This window comes from Globicephala melas, chromosome 13 (assembly GCF_963455315.2).
Source record: "Globicephala melas chromosome 13, mGloMel1.2, whole genome shotgun sequence".
NCBI lineage: Eukaryota > Metazoa > Chordata > Mammalia > Artiodactyla > Delphinidae > Globicephala > Globicephala melas.
In genome coordinates, this window is record NC_083326.1 from 6,023,535 (window position 1) to 6,047,079 (window position 23,545).

General features: G+C 38.4%; 1 protein-coding gene across 3 annotated transcripts in view; it reads right to left on the reverse strand.

The window, feature by feature from the left end:
* DYM (dymeclin) overlaps positions 1-23,545 on the reverse strand; it is a 379,359-nt gene that overhangs the window by 352,214 nt on the left and 3,600 nt on the right. For all 3 annotated transcript variants that reach the window (XM_030867896.2, XM_060310367.1, XM_060310368.1), the window contains exon 2: positions 5,641-5,832. In XM_030867896.2, the coding sequence (XP_030723756.2) occupies positions 5,641-5,780 (140 nt within the window). In that variant the 5' untranslated portion in view covers positions 5,781-5,832. The remainder of the gene's footprint in view (positions 1-5,640; positions 5,833-23,545) is intronic.

Below are 23,545 nucleotides of genomic sequence, written 5' to 3' on the forward strand. Positions count from 1 at the left end.
GCAGGTTTTGGATTACTGATTCAATTTCATTACTGGTAACTGGTCTACTCGTATTTTCTATTTACTCTTAATTCAGTCTTGGAAGACTGTACACCCTAGGAATTAATCTGTTTCTTCTAGGTTGTCCATTATACTGGCATATAATTGTTCATAGTAATCTCTTATGATCCTTTGTATTTCTGTGCTGTCAGTTGTAACTGCCCTTTCATTTCTAATTTATATGGGTCCTCTCTTTATCTTGATGAGTCTGGCTAAAGGTTTATCCATTTTATTTATCTTTTCAAAGAATCAGCTCTTAGTTTCATTGATCTTTTCTATTGTTTTTCTAGCCTCTACTTCATTTATTTCTGCTCTGGTCTTTGTTATTTCTTTCCTTCTACTAACCTTGGGTTTTGCTTCTTTTTATAGTTCCTTTAGGCATAAGGTTAGATTGTTTGAGATTTTTCTTGTTTCCTGGGGTAGGCCCGTATCTCTCTATAAACTTCCCTCTTAGAATTGCTTTTGCTACACCCCATAGATTTTGGATGATCGTGTTTCTGTTTTCATTTGTCTCCAGGTTTTTTCTTTCCTCTTTGAAATCTTCAGTGACCCAACAGTTGTTTAGTAGCATATTGTTTACCCTCCACACGTTTGGGGTTTTCTGAAGGTTTTTTTTTTCTTGTAACTGATCTCTAATCTCATATTGCCGTGGTTAGAAAATATGCTTGGTATGATTTCAATTTTCTTAAATTTACTGAGGCTTGTTTTGTGCCCTAGCATGTGATCTATCCTAGAGAATGTCCCATGTGGACCTGAAGGTGTATTCTCATGCTTTGGGATGGAATATATATAATAAACATATATCATCTGGTCTAATATGTCATTTGGACCAGAGTTTCCTTACTGATTTTGTCTGGATGATCTGTCCATTGATGTGAGTGGGGTGTTAAAGTCCCCCACTATTGCTGTGTTCCTGTCAATTTTTCCCTTTATGTTTCTTAACTGCTTTATGTATTTAGGTGTTCCTATATTGGGCACATATATATATTTACAATTGTATATCTTCTTGTTGTATTGATCCTTTGATCATTATGTAACGTCCTTGTCTCTTGTTACAGTCTTTGTTTTAAAGTCTATTTTGTCTGATATAAGTACTGCTACTCCTTTCTTTTTGTTTCCATTTGCATGGGATAACTTTTCCATCCTTTCACTTTCAGTCTGTGTCTTTAGATCTGAAATGAGTCTCTTGTAGGCAGCATATAGATGGGTCTTGCTTTTGTATCCCTTCAGCCACTCTATGTCTTTTGACTGGATCATTTAGTCTATTTACATTTAAAGTAATTATTGATAGGTATGTACTTATTGCTATTTTGTTAATCATCTTCTGGTCGTTTTTGTAGTTTTTGTTCCTTTCTTCTACCTTTAGTGTTATGTTTAGATTCCTTTCTCTTTTTTCGTGGGCATCTATTATAGATTTTTGGTTTGTGGCTACCATGAGATTTATATATAACTATACATATAAACTATATATACATAGTTTAGTGTTTTGACATCATATTTAACACCTTTTTGTTTCATGTATCCCTTAACTACTTATTGTGGATATAGATGATTCTACTACCTTTGTCTTTAGCACAGTTTTGTTTTTTGGTTTTGCTGCTATATTTAGTATGAAATCAGTCATATAAGTAATTTTTAAACACTTTATTAAGACAAACAGTATATTACTTAAACTTTACTCTTGAATTAATATTTATTTATCTATATATCTATTTATTTATTTATGGCTGCGCTGGGTCTTTGTTGCTGTGCACAGGCTTTCTCTAACTGCAGCCAGTGGGGGCTTCTCTTGTTGTGGAGCACGGGCTCTAGGCACGCAGGATTCAGCAGTTGTGGCTCGCGGGCTCTCGAGTGCAGGCTCAGTAGCTGTAGCACACAGGCTTAGTTGCTCCACAGCATGTGGGATCTTCCTGGACCAGGGCTTGAACCCATGTCCCCTGCACTGGCAGGCAGATTCTTAACCACTGAGCCACCAGGGAAGTCCCTACTCTTGAATTAACCTTGATTTTATTTCAGACCTTTGCTTCACAAGGAATTTTAGTAAGGTAAAAAGTTAAAAACTATTGAAGAATCTAAAGATTTTTCAACCATGCTTGGAAACTATAACAAAATCTGGTTATTCTAGTGCCAAAAAACAGTTTATAGTAAGGAAGGATTAGATTAGTCCTGAAGGACTTAGTGCTTCTAAAAAAACTGGCAGCCATCAATTTTTGGCTGCACTTGAAGACAGCACATACAGGATCCAAGGAATTCCAGGAGTGAGCAATCTCAGAAATGTCTGGATTCAGAGTCTTCCCTAAAGATATTCCTCTTAGTCTTGAATAATTCATAAACTAGGTAATTCCATCCCTGACTGTCAATGAGGTGCTGGCACCTTCTACCTCAAGGCCTGCTCAATGTCAAGGTTCACACATCAAATACCAGACTGAGGAGCTGGGGTGGGGGGTGGGGGCCTCAAAAAAAGTGACAAAAGTGCCAAAAGCATATGCACCACCACAAACGAAGCTTCTCTGGATAGTCTGAATAGCCACCCATGCCCCCACAATGTGCAGTTTACTCACTTTACAGCTTTTTATACTTTCTAAGATTCCTTTATACTTTTCTCTATAAACTAGGATGAATTAAGAAAAAGAAATGACATCAAAAAGAATAAACACATGAGAACAGCAAAGGATCTTTGAGAAAAAGCAGTAATTAGCAAAACAAACTATAAAGTCATAATAATTCAAACTGCAAGGCACCAGCACAAGTATGTAAAACTTAGAAAGAAATAGACAAAAATGGCTAACAAATTATTCCCATCACTATTTCTTGAGAAGTTCATCCCTTCCCCAATGCTCTGAATTGCCAGCTTTGCATAAATCAAGTACATGTACAGACACACACACACACACACACACACACACACACACACCCCTTCCTTCCCTTCTTCAGAGTACTTTAGCTATTATTAGTTTTTTTTCTTTCCCATGCAAATTTTAAAATGCGCTTATCAAGATCTCCTCACCCACCCCCTCAAAAAAGCTGTTGGAATTTTAATTGGAATTGCCTTCAATCTACAGGTCAATTTGGAAACAACTGACACTTTTACAATTCTTAATCCTTAAACATGGTATACATCACCATTTAGTTAAGTCTTCTTTAATGTCTTTTGGAAGAGCATATATAGATTGTACTACAGTTTACATAAGTGAAAAGAAAATTTATTTTGGATAATAAATAATGTTCTCTTTATATGCCCTTTTTTCTCTAAGTCTTATTACTACATGAGCAGTGATACTCAATGACAATTCCTTCAGGATTAACAAAATGGTTTCAAAACTTGCTGACGCTACAGCTCATATCCAGTTTGACCTCTCCCACCAATCCACAACCACCTTTAATTTTCCAAGGATCTCAGAAGCAGTAGTATGTATCCACTTCCCATAATATACAACTAATCCACATTATCACAAAAACTGCAAACTAAGCCAACCTTGTAAAGTCCAATCCAACTATATCCAAAAGTCAGAAATTAAAATGTATTGCCAAAATATATAAACAATTCACAAAAAGGAAATACCAATAATCCTTAATCCTTAAACATATAAAAATAAACATAACCTTGATTGTTAAAAGACCACAACACACATACACATATATTTTATTTACATATCAATATTTATATATTTTTAAAATTCATACTCAAGAGAGATAGCCCTTCCAACCCTGGGGTCAGGGGAAAGGGGAAATACAGACTTATTTATCACTATTACACCATTTTCGTTACTGAAAATCAGTAGATTAAGTTTTTACCCTTATTAATAATGTAGTAAAAACAATGTTTTATATATCCTAATTCATGAAAGCACTCCTTCACAGGAGAATTCCAGTTAATAAATGTACAAGGAATGACCAAATTAAAAATACTACCATTTTGGAATCTCTTATGAAACAGGTGATTCAGACCAAAATCATCAATGGATGCTAAAACACACTCAAACCTCTGATCAGTCTTAGCATGATAACTGATATAAACCCACACATTTTCTGTAACCTAATGAAATACAATATAAGGTACCTAGTATCACTTATGAAATACTCTTACCAAAAATGTTTAACCCAAATTTTATCAAGCCTTTAAATCTGATGTCCAATTTATAGAAAATACAGTAAATAAAAAAACAAAATATGAGAAGCAATCAGGCAGGTCTAGAAGGTGGAACATTCTACAGAAAAACTGACCCAGTTTGTTAAAAGAAAAAAAAAAAGTAACGGCATAGGGGAAAAAACAGTGGCAGGAGTTGGGGAGTACATACCTCTATTCGAGATTAAAGACAGAAGAAATGTAACTACCTTATTGCAATGTATTGCAATGCAATGTATACACCTTATTTATTTCCTAATTGTAACAAATGAACTACAAAACGACTAGGGAAATTTGAAAATGGACTGGGTAAGAGGAATTATTGTTAACTTTGTAAGGTGTGATAACGGTATTACAGTTATAAAAGAAAATGTCCATATTTTAATTTACTTTAAAAAACCCTAAAAAATAGATGAAGTAAATATGGAAATAATCCAAATGGCTATTAACTGATGAATGGGTAAAGAAAAGATGGTATATTCATACAAAGGAATCTCACTCAGAAATAAAAAGGAATGAAATATTGATACATGTTGTAACATATCACACTCAAAGATTCCAGGGACTAGGACACAGGTATCTTTAGGGGGCCATTATTCAGTCTACATAATAAAGCTGTTAAAAACAAATAAATAAAAATGTTTAAAATCTAGATACTGAGTAATGGGAATTCAATATTCTAGTCACTCTACATAATTACGTGTCTGTCAGTTTTTATAATAAATGAGACATTGGTTTTCACCTACCAAATTGACAAAGGCCAAAGAATCTAAAAATGCATTAAACTGACAAAGGGGTGGGGAAGCAGACCTTCTCATACATTGCTGGTAGGAGTGTTAATTGGTACAACTTCCATGGAGCAGTTTGGCAAATTACAAATGCACATATACTTTGACCCAGCAATGCTACTTTGAGGAATTTATACTGGAGATTTATTTGTATGCTTGAAAAATTATGTATGCAGCATTATCTGTTATAACAAGAAATTAGAAACAATCTAAATGTCCATATATGAAAAACCGATTTCATATAATCTATGCACACTCTGCAGTCATTTAAAAGAATAAGGCAGTTGCATATATGCATATACATATGTTTTACTTAACTGTGGGGGAAAAAAGCAAGGGACAGCAAGCAAAAACAAAAAAGAAAGGTATGTGTAGTATGCTACCATTTGTGTTTAAACAGTTTTGTAAAACTACATGAAATAATATAGTTTTACTACCTCTGGAAGCATTCAAAAGAAACTGCTACCAGGAATTATCTCTGGGCAAGGGAGGTGGCTGAGTGGGGGAAAGGAAAAAGAAAAACTTATTTCCTCCTTTTCATACTTTTTGAATTTTCTACTGGTACATATACAACAAATGGAGGGGCAGACAGATCATTAAAATAAAAAAAAATTTTTTTAAATCAGCATACCACACAAGCTTATGTGGCCCTTGATACAAATTTTCAATCTCCAAGCACACTCTTACCTGCTAGTTGGTGCAGGGAAAGAAAATGACAGTAGCTGATTCCAGAACGGGTCATTCTCAGAGACAGATTCTGTGCCTGATAACTTTTTTAAGTACTCATTTTTAGGAAGATCACCAATTCTGCTGCTATTCGATCCCATCTTTTAATCTGGTAGATAACTTGTCCTTAAACCTTCATTTCCACAAGACAACCTATAAAGAATGAAAAGAAATTTCAAACGTGTTCAAAGTAATCATCATACTTTTCTTACCCTTGACCTAAATGTAAGAAACTCTAAACCTAGTAAAAGAAATCATACCTCTCTTTATTTTTAAATATATTAGACATCAGATACAAAGTTATACAAGGCGAAAAATGAGGCTAAAATCTGTCTTAGCCAACATAACACAAAATCCCAATCTATACTTGTAGATCTTAGAATGGGCATACCTCTGCCCAAGAAAATGTCTCAAAGCAAATTCATAACAATGATAACTTATTTAAAAATAGTCTAAAACAATGGTGCTAAAGAAATAGAGACTGGATGGCTTGAATGTGCTAAGGGCAGAAAATTGTTCAAGTAGTTACCATGTGCTACCTACACTTATTAAAGTGAAAGGGCTCCCAATTCCAAAGGAGTCACACACAGTGCCTCTCATCCTGCTGTAATGCACATATACTTCTTGCTGGCATTCTTAGTCTCCTAAATCATGAGCTGTTGTGTTTTGCTGGGGTTTTTTTTTTAAATAAGAACTATCTTATTCATCTTTCTAGATGTCTACATTAGCATATAACAGGCATTCTCTAAACAGCATTATGTTGAAGGAAGGAATGAGTGTAAATAAATTATTACTGTCTTCATTATTTGTTGTGCTTGGTCACGAAGGGGAAAACTAACAGATCAGTTACAAAATGAATCACAGTCTTCATCAAATTACACGTAACATAGTTCAAGATCATGTTTTACCTCAACTTGTTCAGAAAAAGTCTCTCACTGACAATAAAATAATGAAGAATAAATTAAACTAAATTAAAATTACCATCACAGGGACTTTCCTGGTAGCGCAGTGGTTAAGAATCCACCTGCCAATGCAGGGGACACGGGTTCAAGCCCTGGTCCGGGAAGATCCCACATGCCACGGAGCAACTAAGCCCATGCGCCACAACTACTGAACCTGCACTCTAGAGCCCGAGAGCCACAACTACTGAAGCCCGCGCGCCTAGAGCCTGTGCTTCGCAACAAGAGAAGCCACTGCAATGAGAAGACTGCACACCACAACAAAGAATAGCCCCCGCTCACCACGACTAGAGAATGCCCGCGCACAGCAACGAAGACCCAACGCAGCCAAAAATTAATTAATTAATTAATTTTTTAAAAAAAAAGATTACCATCACAATGAAAGGAAACTACATGGGTTCGGTGGCTAAAGGAAGCTCAGGTTACAAGAGAATTTACATTAATAGTGACTTACTTTCTCACCTACGTCCCTCCTCATTCCACAAAGACATCGAAGCCAAGATCAGAATTTGGAAGCACGTCTTCCACATTCCCTTTGGAACTCTGGGACTGGCTTGAGCTGCTTATCTAAGGACATGAGGCTTCCCCAATGCACATGGACAGCTGGGCCTTCTGAATATGAGAGGGAAATACTGATCTGGCTTCGTATCACCTGCCCCTGAACTCAAGGCCACACACTACTTTCCTCCTCCTTAATCATGGGGACAGGGACCCCAACACTAGCTGACTCCAACTCAGACTTCATATCAAGCCAACAGTCAATCATAACTCTAGATTTCAGTTTAATGTCTCAAGTAATTATTGAGCCCAATTAGAAAATGCTATAAAGAAATATTCTGAAATATATAAAGTCCTTACTTGTCATACCCTATTCCAAAGCTACTTTATACCTTTTAAGTTATTTAAAATTAAAAATTTTAATATCTTAGCAATGAGATATAATACACTAGTGAAAATTAATTAACTAGAGCTACAATTACCAACATGGACACATCTCAAAAACAAATTATTTTTTAAAGAAAGCGATAGAGGGACTTCTCTGGTGGTCCAGTGGTTAAGAATCCGCCTTCCAATGCAGGGGACGAGGGTTCGATCCCTGGTCAGGGAACTAGGATACCACATGCTGCGCGGCAACTAAGCCCGTGTGCCACGACTACCGAGCTCACACACCTCAACTAGAGCCTGTGTGCCGCAAACTGCAGAGCCCACGTGCCCTGCAGCCTGCGCACCACAACAAGAGGAGAGAAAAACCCACACACCAGAACTGGAGAGAACCCTGCTCGCCACAACAATGAGCCCGCGCACCACAAAGATCCCGCATGCCTCAACGAAGATCCTGCATGCCGCAACTAAGACCCGACACAGCCAAAAATAAATAAATAATAAATAAATCTTTTTTTAAAAAAGTAAAGAGGTGGATAAAGATATACCATGCTAACACTAATCAAAAGAAAGCAGGGGGCTTCCCTGGTGGCGCAGTGGTTGAGAGTCCGCCTGCCGATGCAGGGGATATGGGTTCGTGCCCCGGTCTGGGAAGATCCCACATGCCGCGGAGCGGCTGGGCCCATGAGCCATGGCCGCTGAGCCTGCGCGTCCGGACCCTCCCTGTGCTCCGCAACGAGGGAGGCCACAACACTGAGAGGCCTGCGTACCAAAAAAAAAAAAGAAAGAAAGAAAGCAGGAAGAGTTTTATTAATTTTAGACACAGCCAACTTCAGAGCAAGGAAACTTATCAGGGATAAAGGCCATTATATAATGATAAAGGAGTCAGTTCTCCAAGAAGACATAACAGTACTTACTGTGTATCCACCTAACAACAGACCATCAAAATATGTGAGGCAAAAACCAATAGAACTGCAAGGAGAAAACAATGAATCCACTATGATAGCTGGAGACTTTCACGCTCCACTATCAGAAATGGTCAGATCCAATAGGCAGAAAATCAGTAAGGATAAAGCTGATGTCAACACCACCATCAATCAACTGGATATAACTGACATCTTTAGCTGCTTCATCCAACAACAGCAGAACATACGTTCTTCTCAAGCTCACATTAAATATTCACCAAGATAGACCACATTCTGGGCCATAATACACATCTTAAATTTAAAGAAGAGAAATTATAAAATGCCTTGAGTGCCCAAAACCAATAAGCTGGGGATAGAGAAGCAAATCAGAGGACCCCATGAGGAACGATTCGGACAAATGCAGAATACAGGTGATGAGCAAGTTCATTTGTGGGACTGGAAAAGTTCTGAATCCTCATTGTGGTGGTGGTTACCTGAATCTATACATGTGATAAAATTGCACAGAACTATATGCACAAAAGAAAAAAAAATGAGTCCATGTAAAAAGTGGAGAAATCCTAGTATAGTCTGCAGTCTATTCTGTGCTGTCAATATCAGTTTCCTGGTTTTGATAATGTACCATAGTTATATTAACCTTAGGGAAAGCTGGGTGAAAGGTACATGGAATTTCTCCACACTGTTTTTGCAACTTTTTATGAGTCTACAATTATTTCAAAATAAAGTTTTTTAAAATAAAAACAAAATCAAACCCAAAAATCGAATCTATATGTCCAAGAAAGGTGCCAACAAATCAGACTAACAGCTATTTTCTATCACAACCACTGTTTATTTTTACATATGAAATTAATTCATCACCTATATTATCACATGAGATGATTAGGATCTCACATTTATTTTACTTGGTGTCCTGGAATGCTCTTTCACTTAGTTTCCCTAAATAAATCTTATTTAAAACTGAACTTTTTCAATAAAAGCAAAATAAGTCATGGTCCTTTGGGGATTCCACACTAACTTCATAACATGGGAGGATACAACAGATTTTGCCCTCTATCACCTACTTAAAAGAACTATTTCCTTTTTATCAAACCTTCCAAATTATTTTATTTGTCTAATAATCCCTGCAATTCTTGGATATGCCTCAAAGAAATTTTTTAAGAACAAAAAAGACAGCCACAACTTGTTTATAAGTCCTCTGTTTATCGAGGGGAACCCATGCTAATTAGCAGTTAGCATTGTGGACCTAACAACAGTATATTGGATAAACACCTAAGTGTGTGGATCAAAATCGTTAGGTAAGAGAGTGCTGGTTTACTGGCAATAAGCACTTTAATTATGGTTTCCCTTGGCTCTGCCATGGACTCAATTTCCTTTCTCTTTGCTTCATTAAAATTAACAGAATAAAAATGGCACCAGATAAAAAGAAATGAGAACCAGAGCAAATTGTTCTCAATTAAACAAACGAGTATTTTACTTTTCTTGTGGTGCCTTAAAAGCAATCAATGAAATATTTACTTTGGGAGTTTAATAAGGTCCATAAATGCTGAATTTTCAAAAGAACAGAATTCCATCCCACCTCTCCTAAATAAGGCAACAATGAGACTATCATCACAGAGTCTATTAATGAAAATTTAAGTCAGACTTGATTTATTTATACTTGATTTTTTAATCAGTAATGCACCTGGTACAAAATACAAAGGGTTCAAAGGGTATAGAGTAAAAAGTCTCTCTCCCATCCCTACTCCTAACCATCTGGTTTCTCAACTCAGAGAAAATATTACTGGTTGCTTGGATATCATTCCACAGATTTTCTATGTATATACAAACACATATTTTCTCCTTTTTACACAAACCATAACACCCTATATATGCCTCTTTACTTTGCTTTTCCCAGTTAATATATACTAGAAATCATTACATATATGTATATAAAGCACTTCATTTATTTTTACAACTCTAACATTCCAGTTTTTAATTCCATAAATCCCGTATCGATGGACATTTAAGTAGCTTATGATCTTTCGCTATTACAAATCGTTCTCCAGTAAGCATCCAGTACATATTTCACACGTGTATCAGTATATAGGTACAATGAATCCAGGGAAACAGAATTGGTGGGTCAAAGATTATGTGCATTTCTAACTTTGGTAGATACTGCTGAAGAGTAGCAGAATATGTCACCTTAAAATCTGCCACTTTGCCACTTTATTTTGAGCTGTAGGCACTTGAAAAATAGCAAATGCAGGGTGAGGCCTTCTCTGAACTCTCCTTATCTGCCTAAAGACAGATTCTCCAAAAGGAACTCCATTATCATAAATTATAAATTAAGCAGTTTCATCAACCAGGGAATACTGACTCTTATCACAAGAGCGCCTAGAAGTTGACACAACACTGAGACTAACTTTGTCACAAACTATCATACCTCTCATCTATTCTTCTAAGGCCCATTCATCTTTTCTAAAAATCATTTACTCTCCCTTAAGAGGCCTACGTTCCCCTTCCCCTTTCCCTATTAAGAGGGTATTAAACTGAATTCTAAGCCACTCATTTTTCCCTAGGTATCTCCCATGTATACATGAGGTACACGTGAATAAACTTCTATTTTTCTCCTGTTGATCTTTTATCACAGTTAAGAGCTCAGAAGGGTAGACGGAAAATTATTTTTCCTCCCCTACACTGCCTAGCTGCCTTCTTTAGAGGTTGCCAGCTTCCACTCCCTTCAGCAATGCCTGTTTCTCCACACCACAGCCACCACTGTTTAATCAAACTTTTTGATCTTTGCCAATTGACACATGAAAATAGTTTACAATATGGTTTTAATTTGCATTTCATTTCTATTGCTGTGAATGAGGCCATCACCTCTTCATATCCTTTGCCTATTTTCTATTGATTTATAGGAAATAAATTTTATTTTCAAAACTGCTAGGACAGACCACAAAGTACTAAAGTAACTGCTCAATCCAGGACCAATATGAAACCTTTCTAAAACAATATGAATAAAGTCTGTCAGCTATAAGACGACACTGAACAGAATATTAACAAGGAAAACCAAGACAGCCAACTGAGCACAAAATGCAATGCCTCCTTCCCCTCTTTTCCTCACCTAACCCTAAAATAATGCAAAAGATTTTTGTCAATTATTACACAGCCATGCTGAAAAATTCACAGGAAACCCGAAGCTGTGAGAAATCCCCATAAAATGTAAAACAGCTGGAGATGGACTGAAAAGGAAAGTGACATACAGGGCAGGCTCAAGAGCCTTCAACCAAGGGCACCAAGGGTGCAACAGCAACCCCAGTCCAGAGGCAGCTGGCCAGAAAAGGGCCAGAGCCCAGGGGCAGCAGACCTGGCTAGGACACCCTGCCCAGTCACCCCTGCCCTCACTCCATTAGGCGGCAACAACAGCGTACTATCTGCTGAGAACAGAGGGTGAAAGCGGCACCCAAGGCAGCTGCAATGACAAGGAGGAACAAGTTCAGCCAAGCAAAGACAACCAGCCACTGAGGTGCTCTTGCCAGAAAGTTCCATCTGCTCCCCACCCTCGCAGAAAGCAAAGTAGAAAACTGAGGCCCAATGGCACCTCTTCTGCATCTAATTCATGCCAAGGATTTCAACCACACACACACACACACACACACACACACACACACACACACACACACACACACACACACACACACACACACACACACCACTTGCACTCAATGTATTTGGAACTCCCAAGACCCTTACCAATGATAACCACAATAAACTGGAACTTGAAAAACCCACTGTCCAATCACCCCACCTCCTAACAGTCCTAATGCTCTTCCCTCTCACTGTGCATCAGAAGACTTCCTGGTTTTCAGCTCTGCTTTCTCTCAATGTTTCAATAACTGAGGCTCTCTCCTGGTTTCACCAGTGCCTTCCACGATATTATTATTACTTTCAAACCTCTCCTAGTCCCAACCTCTGACTGGAATGCCAGTACTATCGATATGCCTAAAACAGGAATTTTTTTTTACTTAAGGGTAATATAACATAAATAATTATATATATTAATTATAATATGCAACATGCAAAAATTTATACATATATATCCAGTAATTTCGTGGATAACAATGTTCCTTACATAAATCTATACTAGAAATAAGCAGCGTGCAACTGCTGATGCTTTTAGCAGTACCTTTCAAAAGACCTATCTTTAAGGCAACGTAGTGAATAATTCAATCTTAATGTGTATAAAACTGATTCCACCCTCCCTCCCAAAACCAGTCTTCCCTCTCACCTTCCCACCACTCACCTAAAGTTTCCATTATGTAAAAACTACCTTTAAATGTTACGGTTTTGTCGTATATATGACATATCTCCCAAGGTAGATTATTCCTCCTTATCCCTAAGTAACCTACAGCACACTGCTGAAGAGATATTACTCAAAAAAAATACTTTGAAATAGCCAAGGTCCCATAGCTAATAAATATATGAAAAGATCTTCAGTATAAATGAGGAATAAAATATGCTAATTAAAACAGTGAGGTATCATTTTTACCAATCTGATTAGCAAAGGTTAAGAAAAACCTTAATAGCAGTTGTGAGAGTAACAAGGAGACAGGCATCCCCACCATTAGTGTGTAGGTATTTGGCAACACCTGTCAAAATGTTAAGTGTGCCAACAATTTTGGTTTTAGAAATTCATCTCACAGGTAAACTCATACAAGTTGACAAGTTCTATACATACAGATGTTAATCACTATTTGGAATAGCAAATACACAAAATAACCTAAATGATCATCATCTGGAGATTAACTACAGTATGGAATAAGCATATAATGGAATACAACGTAGCCACTGAAAAGAATGAGGTAGATCTTATGTGTTAATATGTAAAGATATCCCAAATACTGCAAGTGAAAACAAACACAAAGACACAGAACAGCTCATACAGTAAAATCCCATCAGTTTAAATAAACATGTAAATTCTTATATACGCCTAGATAATTTCTGGAAGGAAACATAAGCAATGATCCAAGACTGGTTACCTCTGAAGAATGGGAATGGAAATCTGGAGGGAAGAGACTTTGCACTTTATGTCCTTCTGTACTGCTTGACTTTTTTTGAAACCAGAAACATGTTGTAACTTACAGTAAAAAAAAAAAAAAAAAAAAAAAAAATCTTAAATAAATGGATGTTCTCTTTACCTGCTCTCCTTCAGGAAGGCTCTGAATGTGCTTCTGGCTTGTGCTTTAAACTCTATGTGAGTGACCCCAGAATTAATATTTTGTCTTGACTTCTCAGTCAAAATCCAAGCATAAATCTCTACATATTGAACATATCAACTGATGTCGTACTATCATCATAAATTTTAAAATAGAATTTTAACATTTGTCCCCCAAAACAAGCAACCCTTCCAAAAGTCACTATTCCTATCAATGTCATCAGCATTCTTGGCTCAAGTTACCTCACTCACATACCCAAGCATACATTCCACACATGCCTATTACACACTTACTGTAAATGTAGGTGTTATGATGGCTACCGAAAATGCAAAAATGAATAAAACCAGGTCCCTGCCATTAATGGACTCAAATCCTGGAGAGACAAACACGTCAATAAATTATTATAACACATTTGGTAAGTATTACAATGGAGTTATTACAAGCATCCATGGAAATACACAGGAGCATCTGAGGCAGAAGAAGCACATATGCAACAGTGCTATTAGCAGATTTATTTACATGGTCTAAAGGCTTTACACTCACTGATTCATTTAGTCCCCCTTAACAACCCTGAGAGGTAGGCACAGTTTTCTCATTTTACAGATGAGGAAACTAAGGCACAGATAGGTTAAGCAACTTACCAAATTCATGAGGTCCCAGAGATAATAAGTAGAAAAGCCAGGATTTGAACCCAGGCAATCTAATTCCAGAGTCCCTGGTCTTTACCAGTTTACTAGGGTGACTCCCCAATGACATCAACAAGTCCTGTGGGTTCTTCTACAATATCCACAATTCTACATATCAACTTTTAAGCCCATCTCTTTATCTTCCCGCTGCTTCCATGCTGGACCAGGCTTCTACAATCTCACATGATTCAGTGCAACAGTATCCTGATTTCTTTGCTCCCAATCTCTCCACTTCGATTCACCCTGCACATTCCACTACTACATTAATCCTTAAAAAAAAAAAGGAAATTCAGTCCAGCATCAAAATTAAGACCAAAAGTTCTGGGCTTCCTTGGTGGCACAGTGGTTAAGAATCCGCCTGCCAATGCAGGGGACACGGGTTCGAGCCCGGTCCGGGAAGATCCCACATGCCGCGGAGCAACTAAGCCCGTGCGCCACAACTACTGAGCCTGCGCTCTAGAGTCCACGAGCCACAACTACTGAGCCTGTGTGCCACAACTACTGAAGCCCACGTGCCTAGAGCCCGAGCTCCACAACAAGAGAAGCCACCACAATGAGAAGACCGCGCACTTCAACGAAGAGTAGCCCCCGTTTGCCGCAACTAGATAAAGCCCGCGTGCAGCAACAAAGATCCAGTGCAGCCAAAAATAAATAAATTAAATAAATTTAAAACAAAAAAAGACCAAAGGTTCTAGTATGAGACAGACCCTGCTAAGTCTGTAGACTCAGCCTGAATCCCATTTACCACTTATCAAACCCTACTGCATAATGAGAAAAACACTACTTACAACTCATATTTTCTGAGGATGAAGCAAGATGACACATGCAAAGCACACAGTAAAGGCATGTTTAGCCAAATAAAAGGTCAAGTACAATCTATTTTTAATATTTGTGAAGTTACCACTTCCATCATTTTACTTAACCAGCTCAAAAATATTCAATGATTCTTCATTACATGAAAAGCCAAATATTGACATTCAAGACCCTCCACAGTCTGAAAGCTCGCTTTCCAACTTTATTCCCAACTGTCCTCCAAACCAGTAGTTCTCAAACTTCAAGGTACATAAAAAACACGTGTGGAGCATGTGGATAAAAATGCAAATGCTTACGCCTCAAAGATTCAGAATGTCAGGCCACAGCCCAGGCATCTGCATTTTCTAAAAAGCATTCTCAGCGATTTTGATACAAATTGTGTGTGAACCGCAATTTGCAAAAAAGTACCAGAACAAAGTAAGGCAAGCCACGTTCTCAACACCTAGCATGCTCTAGCATTCCTCTGCTCCTGTTCACACCTGCCTCCCCCGCCACACACCTGTCCCACAGAACCTGAAACCCTACTCACTAAGCATAGTGTGAGCACTCTTTTCTCTACAGTCCTAGAGCACTCATTATCTTCACCATTCATTTATAATTTAACTACCCTTCAAATAATGCCTTGTTTTGCTGTCTGACTTATACCGCTATTTAACACTTCAGATCAATTATTCCAAGTCAATTTTACTATCATGAGTGAAAAGAACACTATGAACAAGAAATGATATGCTCAATATTTTGTATTTAATTTGTGAAATATCTGATATATACATAAAATAAATCTCCTTCCTCTTCTATATGTACTGATTCACTGTCTCCTGATTTAATGTATCTTAGCTGGAAAGTAAACATTAGTGGATCTGAAAATCCATAATAACCAAATTCTGTCTTAACACCCTCAAAATATACAAATAACACCCTAGTGCACTTTGTCCTGACTTAAGTTGAGACTCCATAAATCATAAACTATATCCCAGAATCGCCTGAATGTATATATGTGTGTGTACACACACAAACATACACACACACACATTTGTACTCAACAAACTTTAAAGTGAAACCTCATCATTGAAACAGGAGTCCAGAGAAATAGTGGGCAGTGATCACTGGCCAAAGGACATGTTAAAACACCACAGGTGCCATTAGTCCAAGTAATGGAACATTCTCTAAAAGGTTACTATGTTCCAAGTGCTATATTAAGTACAGTTGGGTATTCCATGGCAGTGAAATGAAAGCAATGAAAATAAAAAGATGTAAGCCCACAAGTATAAGATCAAAGGAGGTGTGAAAGATGGAAAGGTGACAGAGTGCTAGTAACTGAACTGGCGGAGCTGAGGATGCCCCCAACATACCCGCCTGCCAAAGGAGACCCTAACAAGAAGCCAGCCAATCCGTCCCATGGAACCCTGGGAAGGTGAAAGAACTGGAGAAAAGCACCATGAACGACTGGGCAAGGCAGGGGGCTCAAGTCTGCGAGTCTTTCACCCCCGAGTAGGAAACCATGTATGTGCACTCTGAAGAAATCTGAATGAAGAGACTCTGGACTCTGAAGCCAAGGTTGCAGAGAGTAATGAGGCAGAGGATAAAAACAGGGGAATGAAGTTGAAGTCGGCCTGCTGCACAGATACACAGTGGGTTTCCCAGCCTCCAAAGCAGGAGACTGGAGGGTTCTTCCCAAGAGAAAATGAAGGGGGAACCATGGAAAAGATACAGACATTTGGGATTCCCCCCATTTAAAAAGCTGGCTTGCCATCTACAGCAATGCTCACCACTCAGCAAAATCCACTCACATGCAGAGCTTTCAATCAATACTGGGAGTCTCAATCTTAAATTAAGAGTGGTCCACCAAAAATGATCAGACTTGTGAGGAAAGCCTCCAATGTGAAATAAAGAAACCAAAAATATTAATCAGAAAACAGGTGATTCTAAGAAAAAAATTTTAACTAATATCCTCAGGGAGATAATAAAACTAATAATAACAACTGCAAACATTTATACAGCCTACTATGTCCCTGGGTCCTATTCAAAGTGCTTGACACATATTGAGTCTTTTAATCCGCACCGGGTTAGCAATTATGACCCGAGGGCTAAATCCAGCCTGCTGCATGAAGAACGATTTTTACATTTTTAAGTGGTCAAGAAAAATCAGTATTTTGTGACACGTGGAAATCCTATGAAATTAAAACTTCAGTGTCTACAAGTGAAGTTTTATTAGAACACAGCCATGGTCATTTGTTTACACACTAAAGCTGCTTTCGTGATACAACAGCAGAGCTGAGTAGTTACTACAGAGACTATATGAGGTGTGTTCATCCCCTTATACTGCTGCTCAGTGCACTACAAATCTCAGGGACACATGTGACAATGACAGCATTTCAAGTGTCAGGCATATCGCCATACTTTGACATTTTTAATTACCAGTAAATATCTCTCATATCAAAGCAAGAACAAAGGGCAATTTCCCTGGTGGTCCAGTGGTTAGGACTCTGCGCTTCCACTGCTGGGGCCTGGGTTCGATCCCTGGTCGGGGAACTAAGATCCCGCAAGCCCCAAGGCGTGGCCGAAAAAAAAAAAAAGAACGAAGTAGACTCTGATGTCACACTTTTAAGTCACAGTGGAGTGTAGATTTTTTTTATCTAATTAGATATTGAAGTATTATGTTTATCATGTAATATCATCGTAGCTATGTCAGAAGAATACAAGATAGGTAGACATTACCAACTAAGGTAATAACATGACATGCCCTACCACACAGCACTCACTCCCAACTCATCAGAGCAACAATCAAGAAAATTAGAAAATTTAAAACAAGGCATTTCATCACAAGCAAAATGTCTTCCCAAAAATAAAAAATGAAAATGAGGCTACAACCAGAGTAAGATTCTGAATGGCTCATTTGTTAACCAAGCAAGGAAAGTCATTTACCAATCATGATTTAAATTGTGTTTGATTACAGCAGACAAAGAAATGTGTCCAGAGAAAATAAAACATCTTTAAGACTTGTCTCTCAATGAAAATAATTGCTCCAAGAACAGCCTGTAAGGAACAATTACAGCCATGAATGTTTTCCAAATTGGTTGAGAAAATACTAATTCAGTACAACCTGAAGTGGCATCTGCTAAGATGAATAATGACAGATGGCGGTAAACATGTGTGGAGCAGAAAAAAGCTTAGCTGGACAAGTTTACAAATCTTATGAAAATGCAAGGTGTTTACAAAATTTTATTTTACTTTGCAAAATATACTTTTTTTACAAAAATATGTTACTTATGTTAACATGTGGATTTATTATTTCTATTTTTAAGTAAATTACATAAATATTTCTTAAATGCAAGGTGCTTATAGCCTACAGTGTTCATTATGCTATCTATCAGCAGGTACTCTGCATAAAAATATTTGAATCTATGATGTGTTATTGAACCAGCAGTGTCAACAGCCAACTTCATCCACTCTCATGAACTTAACTATCAGTTCCATAAAATTTTTCTCAGAAATAAAAACTGAATATCCTGATACGTTCTACCACACAACAATACAATGGCTCAGCAATGGTATAGTTTTATTTAAATTTTTCAAGCTCAGGGTTGAGACTGAAATTGTCCTGAACAAGAAGAACTCCCTCAACCACTGTTACTAGACACTGAATGGCTTTGGAAATTAGTTTTTGCTGCACATTTGATAATATTTCTCAATGAATTCAACCTAAAATTAGAAGGGCAACAGCACTTAAAAATCTGTAAAACCTATACCGAGGTAAAGTCATTTCAAGGACAACTGACATTGTTTGAATCACAGGTAATGTCAAGCTGCTTTATACACTTTTTTTTTTTTGCGGTACACGGGCCTCTCACTGTTGTGGCCTCTCCTGTTGCAGAGCACAGGCTCCGGACGCGCGGGCTCAGCGGCCATGGCTCAAGGGCCTAGCCGCACCGCGGCATGTGGGATCTTCCCGGACCAGGGCACGAACCCATGTCCCCTGCATCGGCAGGCAGACTCTCAACCACTGCACCACCAGGGAAGCCCCTTTATACACTTTTGATGCTGTCAAAAATCAAAATAAGACTCGAGACCTCCACTCCCACACAAGTATGCAGTAGATATATTTTCCAAAGTCAAACTACAGTTCCAACAGCATTTTTCAGACCTCAGTACAAGTACAAAAGTACGTTCCACATTTCAAAACCCATTTAACTGTGCAACAAGGAGTTCCACGTAGTCCTCAATTGGAAGTGATTAGTTGGTAATGCAATGATTTGCTAAAGGGTAAATATGAGAAATGAATCTAACATAATTCTACAGATGTCTTCCAAGCAATAAATACGCTCTATTAAAACCACTGGGGGAATTTCCTGGTGGTCCAGTGGTTAAGACTCGGGCTTTCACTGCCGTGGACCCGGGTTCAATACCTGGTCAGGGAACTAAGATCCCACAAACCGTGCAGTTCAGCCAAAAAAAATATATATATATGTTCATAGATTGATATCAGTATTTGGCAATACTTATCTATGTAAAAAGATATATTCAAAGGTGAAATACATTAAATCTCATTACAAATCAGCATTAAATAGGAACATTTATGATCAATTTTGATGATAGGGAACAGTAACTTTAAACTCCAATTAAGTAAAATGTTATCCCTTCTCCCCCAAAAAAGATTTCATTCTTCTCATCAGCAAACCTTTATTACCAAAAAAAGAGTTCTCAACCATTATTAGTATTGTATTTTTAATTTCATCGATTAAAAAACTTGAGGAAATTTTTTCTCCCTTGTTTTGCAAGTACCTACAAAATATTCTTCATTTTGCCTCTGGGCCCACAAAGCCTAATGCTTATGATCTGGCCCTTTACACAAAATGTCTGCCAACCCTTGGCCTAGAAGAATAAACTGAGACAAAGAAAGGTTAAGCGACTTGCCCAAGACCAAGACTACAGAGTTAGAAAGTGAGAGACCAGGTTTCAGGCTAAGGCAGTCTGGGTGCAGAAACCATGCTCTTAACCACTATACCACATTGTTCCCATGAACCAAGAACAAGATGTCAAGGAAATAATCAAAGAACAAGAAAAGAGGGCTTCCCCGGTGGTGCAGTGGTCGAGAGTCCGCCTGCCGATGCAGGGGACACGGGTTCGTGCCCTGGTCCGGGAAGATCCCACATGCCGCGGAGCGGCTGGGCCCGTGAGCCATGGCCACTGAGCCTGCGCATCCGGAGCCTGTGCTCCACAACGGGAGAGGCCACAACAGTGAGAGGCCCACGTACCGCAAAAAATAAAAAAAGAACAAGAAAAGATACTTGAAACTACTAAAAACTGATTTAAAAATTCAATAGGCAGTCTTGTGTGATAATATAGAAGCTATGTAATTACTTGAAAGATGAGTGGATGTGAAATAAAAGCCATTTTGTGTACTGTTAAAAAAAAAATTCATTTAGAAGGTCTTAATAGATTAGTAACAGGAGTTCCAAACAGAAAGCACGAACAAAACAGAGGAGCATTAAGTTAAGACACTGTCAGGTCGGGAACTGTGAAGGTGTGAGACTGTACTTTACCTTCATTAATAAAGACAATGAAGCCTCTGGGAGGGGATGAAAAACAATTCACTGTCACGGCAACAGCAGTAGCCAGAGTAACATCTTGCATCGGTTTCCTGGGTCCCAATCCCCACAGGTCTTCCAAAGTATTTGGTAAAAATCAGTAATATGTTCACAGAAAAATAAAGCAAATAAGGAGGGGGGGCGGGGAAGCAAGGTAAACTCAGCTCAGCACTGATATTTATGCAGTCAGGATAATGTAAACACTGAATTAATCAAGAATTCTTAAGTATCTATACTACAAGGGCTGGAAGAGGGGGAGGAGGAGGAAGAGGCTCATCTACCACAACAGGCATCAACAGGTATTACCTAAAATTGATAAATCACAGAATAGCCATTTAGACATATTACTTATAAACACAGTTAAAAGCAGTTATCTCTGGGAACCAGACTAAAAAGGACAGGTAAGGCAGGGTACTGCTGATCTTCTATAACATTATTATAAATTATTATCTTTTCTAACAATTTGCAAGTATTACTTTAAGTAGAAATATTAATTTTTAAATACATTGGAGAGAATGTGCTTTACTATTTCACAATCATTGATTCATATAACTCAATGTGCAAATATCAAAGAATAGTACAGGGCTGAAAAAACAAACTAGCAGGGCTTCCCTAGTGGCGCAGTGGTTGAGAGTCCGCCTGCCGATGCAGGGGACACGGGTTGGTGACCCAGTCCGGGAAGATCCCACGTGCCACGGAGCGGCTGGGCCCGTGAGCCATGGCCGCTGAGCCTGTACATCCGGAGCCTGTGCTCCACAACAGGAAAGACCACAACAGTGAGAGGCCCACGTATTGCAAAAAAACAAACAAACAAACAAACAAACTAGCAATACCCAAGCTCCATCACACTGGTTATGTAAGCACAACGACTCCGTCAATATTTCCTGAGTGCCCACTATGTGGCCAGCACAATACCAAGAGCCAGGGTTAAAACTGTGAAGGATAGAATTTATTTACAGTTGAGTAAGAGACACAAATAAAGCAACATGAAATTATAATATGGCAACTATTCAGGACTCAGTGAAAGCTTCCCAGAGGTCATGCCATAAAAGCTAAGACCTAGGACTTCCCTGGTGGTGCAGTGGGTAAGACTCCGTGCTCCCAATGCAGGGGGCCCGGGTCCGATCCCTGGTCAGGGAACTAGATCCCACATGCATGCTGCAACCAAGAGTTCGCATGCCACAACTAAGGAGCCTGCGTGCTGCAACTAAGAAGCCTGCGTACTGCAATTAAGGAGCCAGCGAGCTGCAACTAAGGAGGCCGCCTGCTGCAACTAAGACCCGGCACAACCAAATAAATAAAAAAAAAATAAAAGCTAAGACCTGAAGGACTGGCCTGGTTGGGTGTGGAGTTAAGAAACTTTTCAAAGTAAGAGAAAAGCACGTGTGTAGGCCTAGGATTAGGAAAAACAGGCAGGGTCCATTCAAGGAACTGAAAAAAGCTCAACATGGCTAGAGTAGGGAGGGAAGCAAAAAAGGCCAGAAAGCAAGCTGATGCCTGATAGGGAGACTTACTAAAAGGCATGTCTTCTACTTTGCCCACTGTAACTACAAAATTGCATACATCCCTCAGCCTTCTAGACCAGTGAACTCTTCCCCAATACACTGATAATTTCAAAATACCTTAGTCCAGAACTATCCTATGGGTGCCAGACCATTTATCTGACTACATGCCATACATTACTATCTGGACCCAGAAATCAAGGGCCATATCCTAGAGATGACAGAGTAAGAAGCTGGAAAAGAGGCTGGGTCCCTCATGACAGCAGAGCCACCATACCAGCCCTGAATTGTCTACCTCTGGACTTCTCTTACATGAGAAACAAACTAACAACATGTTCAAGCTAGCAACGGTATGTTACTCAAAGACAAACCTAATCTTAACTGACACAGGAGACTTTGAAAGTATTGTCAGGTGGAGGGTTGCAAAAGGTATTTTGAAGGAATAATTGTCAAGATTCAGTGATTGACTTCAGGACTTCCCTGGTGGTCCAGTGGTTAAGACTCCGTGCTCCCAATGCAGGGCGCCTGGGTTTGATCCCTTGTCAGGGAACTAGATCCCACATGCATGCCGCAACTAAGAGCCTGCATGCCACAACTAAAGATCCCACATGCCACAACAAAGATCCCGAGGGCCACAACCAACTAAGACCTGGCAGAGTCAAATAAATAAATAAATAAATATTTTTTAAAAAAGATTCAGTGATTGACTCAATCTAAAAAAGAAAACTTACTATCTGTCATATGACATACAAAAAAATTGTTGTTAATTCTTCCAATATTCTTATTGGAGAGTTACAGCCACATTTGGTGTCTGCATTTTTTAATTGAGATATAATTCACATGTAACATATTAATTTCAGGTGTACAACACAATGATTCAATATATGTATATACTGTATTGCAAAATGATTGCCACAATCAGTCTAGTTAACATCCAGCACCACACAGAGTTATTTTTTTTTCTTGTGACGGGAACATTTAAGATCTACTGTTAGCAACTTTCAAACATATAATACAGTATTATTAACAACAGTCACCACGTTGCACATTACATTCCAGCACTTATTTATTTTATAACTGGAAGTTTGCACCTTTTGACCACCTTCACCCATTTCACCCACCCCCGACCCCTCACCTGCTGTCTGCATTTTTAAAGAATGTAACAAAAACTAGAGAAGACATCAAAAAGTACTGACCAAACTTTCTTAATAATAAAAAAAAAACATTTTTCAGTAAATAAGAGCTATCTGTAAAGTTGTTTTCAGCCCTATTAGATTGCTTTGTCTACAAATAGACAAACATGAGTATAATTTAAAAC